The sequence below is a fragment of the Lycium ferocissimum genome, unplaced genomic scaffold (assembly GCF_029784015.1).
Source record: "Lycium ferocissimum isolate CSIRO_LF1 unplaced genomic scaffold, AGI_CSIRO_Lferr_CH_V1 ctg8642, whole genome shotgun sequence".
Taxonomy (NCBI): domain Eukaryota; kingdom Viridiplantae; phylum Streptophyta; class Magnoliopsida; order Solanales; family Solanaceae; genus Lycium; species Lycium ferocissimum.
The window spans coordinates 22,320-32,823 of record NW_026727356.1 but is presented as its reverse complement, the minus strand read 5'-3'; the positions used below and the strand labels follow the sequence as shown (position 1 = coordinate 32,823).

At 40.9% G+C, this 10,504-nt stretch overlaps 1 protein-coding gene across 1 annotated transcript; it reads right to left on the bottom strand.

Annotated features, from left to right (window-relative positions):
- Positions 1-9,643: 9,643 nt before the first annotated feature.
- Positions 9,644-10,102, bottom strand: LOC132045935 (uncharacterized). Its single transcript, XM_059436501.1, has one exon. It carries the CDS (start codon positions 10,100-10,102, stop codon positions 9,644-9,646), a length of 459 nt encoding a protein of 152 aa, XP_059292484.1.
- Positions 10,103-10,504: the final 402 nt, after the last annotated feature.

The window sequence follows — 10,504 nt, the reverse complement described above, 5'->3', positions numbered from 1 at the left end:
GTATTATGTAATAAATTCCATGTATTTTAGATTCGGTTTGATTTGAAAATTACGAAAAAAAGAGTATGTCCCGAAAACCATTTCCGAAATTGTCATTTGTGTTTGATTAAGAGTCTCAGGAGTTATGTCTGTAATAAGAGTCCGCTGGTTCGCTCGGCTCCGAGCACGGGGTCGGGTGCCCATCACACCCTAGGAAAATCAGGGTGTGACAGGTAGCAAGGGAGAAGGGAGTGAGAAAATCAAAGGGCGAATAAAGGAAAGGAAGGGAGGATGACAGGATAGGCTACGAACGAATTTTAGTACGGAGGAGATACGTAAAGCAGAATGGACCAGGAGAAGGAAAGATCGTGACTGAGATTGGATATACTTTGTACAGGTCGTACAAGAGTAGTTATGTTACCTATGAATATTTATATGCTAGAGATGAGACCAAGCGAATACTTAATGAGAGAAGTTGGATTCGGAATAACGATGTGATTACAATATTACCGGGGCATTAAGGGACGATGCAAAGGTGGTTAAGCTAAGTTACCGAGACAGAATTAGTACTGAGGACAAATAGGACATGGCTGTGGTTAGACCAAAAATCTGTCCCAATACCGATGGTAAGATAAGATAAGAGAAGAGAAGACAAGGTAAAACATAAGAATTAGTGAAGCGACGCTAAGGTATTTCTTGGGCTAATCTGAGCACCTTCGTACATTTACGTAACAATTGCAACATCATGTGTGACAGGAGAGTTGAGAACAAGATCTGAGCAAAGGGACAGTAGAAGAGTTTGAATGAAAGATAAAGAAATGACACGAGACCATGTGCCTAGAATGTTACAAACTGAGAAAAGAGGATTACAAGATGATTTAAGCAAGATGATCAGAACTAGCTGGCTACTAAAAGAGAGTGAATTTATGCTTCAGATTCTTTCAGGTTGATACCAGCTGATGACAGTTAAAGCAGGGGACGGCTATTAGCAGCTCAGAGACGACAGAAACCGTATGACGACAATCGGCGTCAACACTTAGAATTCCAAATCGGCGAATGGGTATGCTTGAAGATATCACCCATGAAAGGTGTAGTGAGATTCGACAGGAAGGAGAAGTCTAACCTGAGATATGTTGGACCTTAGTATATTGTTCATTAGGTAAGAAGGTTGCATACTAAAGACGTGGCTTTTGGTTAAGGCACTATGGCGTAACGATAACAAAGAGGAGATGAAGGGGAAATATGATTGGTAGATGAGATTGCATGCTATGGTAATAAAGGAAACCCCCCGAGATCCTTATAAGACTTCATGCGATTAGTTGAACATTCGAGGACGAATGTTCTAAAGGGGGGAAGGATGTTATATCCCGTATTTTGTACATTGGAATAATCCGAGTTAACCATAAAAAGTTAAGGACAAGACTATTCCGGATACGAGGTAGAGACTTTTAACCACGATTTTGTTTTAAGGCATAAGTTTCTTATGATTTTATTGGTATGGAATATTAAGGAAAATTTGGGGTTAAAAGTGAATATTGAAAAATTATTAAATCGTGAAACAAAATGGCCAAGTGGCCGTCCAAGGTGGGTGGGCCCTAGGCCACATGGATGTTTTATATATGTAGATAAGAGATGATATGAATCATTTTCCTCATCTCCACCCCTTAGAAAATTCAAGAAACCTGGAGAAACAAAGGAGAGACCATTCGGCCATGGATGACCAAATTTGGTCCTTGAAAAATTGATCAAGAAAATTATTTTCTTCTAGCTTCTCTACCAATTGAAGGTCCTCTATAACACGGAGTAGTTGTTGGAGCAAGCAAAGCGCTCATTCTTGCGAAACAAACTCTAGCCGAGGGAAGAAGTTAAGTGGAAAAGGTAAGATTTAATCTCCTTTTGCATATGTTGTGGATGGTTCGAACATGTTGTGATGTGTAAGTGTGTGTAAAAGTCGTGTATGTTGATGTTCAAAAACTGTCCAAGCCGTCAGTGGGCTGTTTTGGGATGACAAAGAATGAACTAATTTTATGTAGTATTTTGGTTGTTGTTTGTTGTGGATTCTATGATGTAAAATGAAGGTTTAATGATCCAAGTTGAGGTTATAATCGTGTGGGCTGATTTGGAAGATAATGTGATCCTAATATAGTTCCTTGAAATTATGAAAATGATGTTGTTAACATGTAGATTATTGGTGTAGTTCATGAATTTGGAAGAAAGAAATGTGTTGTTGTTGTTTCTATTGGAAATGGAGGGTTTCGGGTGAAGTAGTATATTGATTGGGTTGTTTTGATCATTGTGTGGATTGTTTGAAATGTTCTTGAATCTTGATTGAATGGTCTCGGATTAGTACTTGAACTTGTGAGCGTTGATGTTAGCTTGAAAGTATGTAGTTGAATTGAACGTAATTGAATGTCGTCGAATTATGTAGAAACAAGTTATTAATGTTAGAATGCGTTTGAAATTGATTATTGATATTGTTAATAAGGTTGTTGGTATTGTTGTTGAAGATTTGGCCAAGTTGAATTCTCGGGGATGTTGAATTTATAGGGGAAGTGCTGCCCAAATTTCTGTAAATGAAGTGCTAGCTCAAGATGGGATTCTTAAGTACCTATAGCTAATGCTTGGTGTCTAATGACGTTATTGTAGATTTTGAGAAGCCGAGACTTAAGTTCGGATTAGCTTAGGAAGCGGACGAGGTATGTAAAGCTTACTCTTTCTTTCTTTTGGCATGTCTTAGACGGAAGTAAGATATGACATGATTTGTGCCTTGGGGTAATTCCATTCTTAAATTCCGAGCATGTTTACGATTCTTATTCGCTTCTTGATGTTGGCATCCTTAATATGGTCAAGCTATGGTCTTTATGTCTTTTGTACAATTGGATTTCAATGTTGCATAAAGAGTTTTTGTTCTTAAAAGATTCTATGTCTAAGAATGTCCGTAACTTTCATAGACAGAACCGGATTGCTTTGATATGTTCGCAAATGATTCCATAACGTATAATGCCCGTAACTTTCATAGGCGGGCTCGGATTGGCTCGATATATGTTTATGATCCCTAAGATGTTACATGACATGTTTCGTAATGATATTTCAAGAGTCTTAAGTGTGACTATTATTTGGATACTCGAGCGTTGATTTGTCTACTTATCTATCGAGTCTGAGATGATGATTTGTATGCATATGGTTTCTCACTACTCTGCTCGTGCAAAGCTCAATATGTCCTTCACTGAGTCCCGGGCCAGGACACGCATTCGTGCAACTCCACTGCATTATTCACCGCGTCCCTCACTAGAGGGCCGGGGCATGTTATATGATATGATGATGGCGCCAGCCCACAACATGGGCAAAGTATGATATATATGATGGAGACAGGATCTCCTTTACCGAGTCCCTCTTTAGAGGGCCGGGACACGCTCTTCACCGAGTCCCTCACTAGAGGGCCGGTTACGTATATATATATATATATATATATATATATATATATATATATGATGACGTGATGACATGATGACATGATGTGCATGCATATAATGATTTTACTTACCGCGTCCCTCACTAGAGGGCCAGGGCACGTTATATATACATGATATGATGATTTTATCTACCGAGTCCCTCACTGGAGGGCCGGGACACGTTATGTATATGCATATGTACTACATGATATTGATATGCATGATTTATGTTTCAGAGGCAAGCTTTATGATTCTCTGTACCCCTTATTCAGTATGACTCTGTTTACTGTATTTCATACTTTACATACTCAGTACATATTCCGTACTGACCCCCTTTCTTCGGGGGCTGCGTTTCATGCCACGCAGGTGTACACAGATGAGTAGAAGATGTTCCAGCTGTATAGGGGAGCTCCACTTCCTTCCGGAGTGCTGCCGAGTCAGAGCGTCTATGTTGTGACAACCTGAGTTATGTTAGAGACTTTGCAGACAGAGTCATGTATATAATATGTCAGTCTTGTAAGCGGCTCTGTAAGCCGATGTATCTTTATGCATTATGTTACAGATTTCATATGTTTATAGATTTCATTTGATTTGGGAAAGACGAAAAGCATGTTTGTTTTGAAAAGCTTTCGTTATGCATTCATGTCATGATTTAAGGGCCCAGCATGATTATGAGTATTACGAGAGTCAGCGGGTTCGCTCGGCCCTAAGTAAGGGTCGGGTGCCCATCATGCCCTATCGGAAATTAGGGTGTGACAGTGCCCGCATGACCTAGGCTAAAATGGGTCATGACAACATCGACTTGGGTCGATCCCTCATTAATAACCCAAACTATAAACAATATCATGAAAGAAAATCCCAAGGCAAGGCCCAAAACTGAGTGCAGAAAACGTAAGGAGGTCTAAACGACCAAAAGAGATGCAGCCCAGAATCAAAGGCCCAACTACAACCTTCCCAGATGTCCAACTAAGTGTAAGAACCATATTATACACAAGATATACCTCAAATATACACACCTAGGAGAGCAAAACAGTGTTGTTTACCCTCCATATACTTGATATACACTTCATTTATCTAACCAAATTTTATTCCCAGGGTTACAATTGCCCCAAAGCTTCCAAACATTTCAATTTTTCAGCTTGATCCTAGACTTTTAGCTGGTTTTAAAAGCAAACAAGTCTCCAGAATTCTCATTAATACTACTAAGTGATCCAGTCAATGTCATAAAGATTTCAAAGAATTCTTTAACTCAAAACTCGAAAACCATCCCTAAGAACCAGTTGATGAAGACTTGACTCAAATAATTCAAAGAAGGAAGAAAAACAGTAGCTAAGTAACACAGATATCCCAACAGGTCTAATCCATATGACTTAAACTATATGGTCATATGAGTGTCAAAATGGCATAGGAGCAAGTAACAACAATGAACAAATAGGAAGTGTAGAACAATCAGATCAGTCAGTGCAAAGAATGAGGTACAAATAGTCAACAACACTCAACACTAGGTCCTACTTAGCTTTCAACAGAATCAATGAGCAACAACAAGCAAGATAGAGGATTGGCCTGACTAAAGATTTATTTTAATCAAGAGGGATTAAAATTAGTTTCTTGAGGTCAATTTTTAACCATATTTCTCATTTAGGCAAGTTACAAAATCAAACAATAGGGTACTGAGTTATTTTAGGCTAGTTTTAGCTTTAAGCAAGTTTAAATATTCAAAGGACAAGTATGCAGGTTCATCAAGCATAGTTGAGCCTAAACATGGCTAAAGAGAGGAGTTCAGACAAAGGCACTTAATAGTTTAGGAGTTCCAAAAACATTAAAGAAGGAACATGATACTACCTTAGGTCTTTCAACAATGTGTCAGTCATGGTTCAGTCTCAAAACAAGCAAATAGGGATCAAGAATGCATAATAGGCAGTCTCAAACTTCATAAGCAAATGTCAGGAGGGAGGTGTATCACAAGCAAATAGGGAACAAGTATGCATATGAGGCAATCCTAGACAACACAAGCAAATGAAAAATAGGGAACAAGTATGCACATGGGGCAATACTAGACAACACAAGCAAGTGACAGGAGGGAGGTATATCACAAAAGCAAGTATCACACTCAAACATTTGGAATTGCGTCAGCCTTAGCTTAAAATCCCCACACTTTGACCATTATGTGATCATACTAGGCAAAGAGAAACAAGCAGACTGCAAGAAATATAAGTATCAAATAAAAGTTGCTAATGGCAGACCCTGTTACTCTAGTTTCAAGTTACGAGCATAACTTTCTTACACATCTTATTCCTTATTCCCTTTAACAAACTTCCAAAAAAAGCAGGATCTGCAATCATACCATTTTCAGAAATCTAGACTCTTTAAAAGAAAATAAACTTACAGGACAATTACAAGTCTATTAGGTCCTTTCTTTCCATAAGTATCTAACTTAACAATCTCATAATTCAACTAAGCAAATTTAAAGGAGTCAACTTTAGATTTCAAATGGCTAACAGGGTTCACAAGGCAAATCACAGTATAAGTCAAACAAATAGTTACCATAAAACAATAGGTTCCTTTTCAGCATCTTTCAAGGTCTCAGAGTCAAGAGCAAGAAAGTGAAAGTTTGTTTTGGAGATTCTCAGAACTAGCAAAGTTCTCATATCAACACTCAGAGTTCAAACAAACAGCTTTTAGGGGAAAAGAAAAGAGGTCCAACATCTTAGTGAAAAATGAGCCATTTTTACAAGTTCATGTGGTAGATATTGAGAGCTGGTAGATATTGAGAGCAACATTCTCAGGTTATGAAGGTGGGCTCAACACAAACACAACAATCTAAGTTTTAGATCTCTTTTAGTTCATAAATATACAAGGCAACACAGAACCACACAGGACCTATTTCCAAGTTCTAAATTCATTTTTAAGTTCACAATAGTCTTCAAAGGATACTTCAAGATTAAACACTCATCAGGTTCCCAGCCTTAGTCTTAAAACCAACAAGGGATTCATAGAAAACACAAACAGACCTAAGCCCAGCCTACCAACATTTTAAAAACTATATTTTTTAGTTTCTTCCTAAAGACTCTCAAACCTTTCATGACATCTCATGTCATTTTTAAGACAACTTTGACCATCTCAGAACAAGTAGAAGGGAAAATCACTCTTCTTTTAAACTTCCAAAATAGTTTTCAGCTAAAATTACTACCCTTTATATACAAGACAGTCTCAAACAAGACCACAAGCCTTCATAGCTCAATAAAACTAATGACAACGTAACAAAAATCAGAGAAAGTAGTTCCATAGCCTTTAACAGCATACCAAGCCTCCACAGAAATCACATAGCAGAATTATATGATCAAATCAAAACTTTAGACTAAAAATCAATGGAACAGTAAATTCAGGACACAAACAAGCCTTTATATCCATGTCTAAGGCTATTCAAAGCATCTCGTCCCTCAAACAACAACAGGCTACCACTATTAGAGGCCTTAAAACTCAGAACCAAACTTGAACACCTCAAAATCAAAGGAAAAACCAATAAAACAGTAACCATAGGCATAGAACAGGTCTCCTCCCAATCAGAAAAGCATTTTAAAAGCTTCAACACATTTATTAAACAAGAAAAAGATACATCTAGACAACTCTATATCACATTCCACATACTAATATAGTTTCACAAGTCAAAAGCACATTATGATTCACAACAACAACAAGCCCAGTATAATCCCACCATGTGGGGTCTGGGGAGGGTAGAGTGTACGCAGACCTAACCCCCACCTTGAAAGGTAGAGCGGCTATTTCTGAAAGACCCTCGGCTCAAGAGAGAAGAAGAGAGGAAGATAAGAGAAAAACAAGATAAAAGGTCAGATAGGGCCAAGCATATCGAAAATAATATGATAACACAAATACCAAAAGCGAGAAAGTCATGGTAGAACAGTCCGGGAATAAAGGAGCATTAACTACTATAGATAAATAAAATAATCAAAGTACCAATGGCCCAACAAATATAAGCAGCAATCAGATGCATAAACCAAAGGTAATAAACAAATGAGCGAAATTGCAACTACTATGGTGAAAGGGTAAGCCACCTAGCCTTCTATCCTAATCTGAGTCCTCCACAACCTCCTATCTAAGTTCATGGCCTCGGTGAGCTGAAACTGTGCCATATCCTATCTAATCACCTCTTCCCAATACTTCTTCGACCTCCCTTTACCTCGCCTAAAACCATCCATGGCCAACCTCTCACACCTCCGCACTGCAACATCTCTGTCTCTCCTCTTCACATGCCCAAACCATCTCAGCCTCGCTTTTCGCATCTTGTCCTCCACCGATGCCACTCCCACCTTGTCTCGGATATCTTCATTCCTAATTCTATCTCTCCTAGTGTGTCCACTTATCCACCGCAAAGATTCACATTTCTGCGACTTTCATCTTCTGAATGTGGCATTTCTTGACTGGCAAACACTCCACTCCGTACAATAAAGTCGGTCTAACCACTACTTTGTAGAACTTGCCTTTAAGTTTTGGAGGCACTTTCTTATCACACAAAGACCTCGAGGCGAGTCTCCATTTCATCCACCCTGTACCAATACGATGTGAAACATCGTCGTCGATATCCCCATCTTCCTGTATAATAGACTCAAGGTACTTGAAACTTCCTTTCTTTTGAATGGCCTGGGTACCAAGCCTCACTTCCTCATCCCCCTCACGCGGTACGCCACTGAACCTGCACTCCAAGTATTCTGTCTTGGTCCTACTCAATTTAAATCCTTTAGACTCCAACGTCTCGTCTCCGACCTCCCGGCTATCGTTAACTCCGTTGCGTGTCTCGTCAATCAGGACTATGTCATCTGCGAACAACATACACCAAGGCACCTCGCCTTGTATTTGTCACGTCAATTCATCCATCACCAAGGCGAATAGAAACGGCTAAGAGCCGATCCCCGACGCAACCCCATCGAACAGGAAGTGCTCCGAGTCTCCTCCTACCGTCCTTACCCTGGTCTTAGCTCCATCATACATGTCCTTTATCACTCTAATGTACACCACAGGTACACCTTTAGCCTCCAAGCATCTCCATAAGATCTCTCTTGGCACCTTGTCGTAGGCCTTTTCTAGGTCAATGAATACCATGTGCAAGTCCCTCTTCCGCTCCCTATACTGCTCCACCAATCTCCTTACAATATGAATGGCTTCTGTAGTCGAGCGCCCCGGCATGAAACCAAACTGGTTCTCTGAAATAGACACACCTCTCCTCACCCTCATTTCCACCACCCTTTCCCATACTTTCATAGTGTGACTTAGCGACGATACCTCTATAGTTGTTGCGCTTTCGAATGTCTCCCTTGTTCTTGTACACGAGAATCATAGTACTCCATCTCCATTCTTCTCGGCATCTTCGCCGTCTTGAAAATGACATTAAACAATCTACTCGCCCACTCCAAGCCTACCCTGCCCGCATTCTTCCAAAATTCTCCAGAATCTCGTCGGTCCTGGCCGCTCTTCCCCGCACATCCTACGAACAGCTCCCTTAACCTCCTCAACCTTTATACTCCTACAATAACCAAAGTCGCGACGCCTATCAGAGTGCTCCAAGTCTCCCAACACAATGTCTCTGTCCGCTCCTTCGTTCAAGAGTTCATGAAAGTATGACTGCCATCTCTGTCTAATGCGGGTTTCCTGTACCAACACTTGGCCATCCTCGTCCTTGATGCACTTCACTTGATCCAAGTCGCGTGCCTTCCTCTCTCTCGCCTTGGCGAGCTTAAATAGCTTCTTATCCCCACCTCTGTCCTCTAGTTCTGCATAAAGGCGTTCAAAGGCTGTCGTTTTAGCCGCCGAAACTGCCAACTTCGCCTCCTTTCTCGCCATCTTATACTTTTCCCTATTCGTCCGCTTCTCTTCATCATCCTTGCTAATTACCAGCTTCATATATGCCTTCTTCTTTGCTTCTACCTTCCCTTGGACTTCTCCATTCCACCACCAATCCCCTCGGTGCCCACCACGGCGGCCTCGTGAGACCCTCAATACCTCTCTAGCTGCTTCTCGGATGCAGTTGGCCGTCCTATCCCACATACTGCTCGCATCCCCCCTACTATCCCACGCTCCCCTAGCCATCAACTTCTCCCCCATCTCTAGGGCACTAGACGGAGTCAAACTCCCCCACCTAATCCTCGGTCGGTCATCCACAACCTTCTTCTTCTTCTTCCTTTTTACCTCCAAATCCATCACCAAGATAGCTTATGTTGGGTCGTAAGATTCTCACTCGGTATGACCTTGCAGTCCTTACAGAGGCCTTTATCATCTTTTCTAAGAAGCAAGAAGTCTATTTGCGTCGCAGCCACTGAGCTACGAAAGGTTACCAAGTGCTCCTCCTTCTTCGGAAAACACGAGTTGGCTACCACCAATTCAAAAGCTTTTGCAAAATCCAGGAGTGAGACTCCTCCACCATTCCTGTCCCCGAAGCCAAATCCTCCATGCACCTCGTCATAACCCCTCGAAACAGACCCAATGTGCCCATTGAAATCTCCTCCTATGAATAACTTCTCAGTAGGCGGTATACTTACCACCACTTCGTCCAAGTCCTCCCAAAAGCGCCTTTTTACCTCCTCGTCCAAACCCACTTGTGGCGCGTAGGCACTAATAATGTTCAAGGTGAACCCTCCAACGACTAACTTAATCGCCATCATCCTGTCGTTGATCCTCCTAACCTCTACCACCTGATCTCTAAGCTCACTATCTACTAAGATCCCTACCCCATTCCTATACCTCGACTTGCCCGAGAGCCAAAGCTTGTACCCATCCACATCCTTAGCTTTAGGTCCTACCCATTTAGTCTCTTGGACACAAACTATATTAATCCTCCTCTTTTTAAGAATCTTAACTAACTCTATGGACTTTCCCGATAAAGTCCCAATATTTCAAGACCCTACTCTCAATCTAGAAGCTCCCTCAACCCCCTTAGACCCCCCAACCCTAGTCCCCGATCCCAACCGAGAACATGACCCTAGTCTACCATCCCTCACCAAAGCCAGTAAAGCAAATATACGCTAGTGAAAGGTTAATCTAAGACAAACGAAGGATCAATA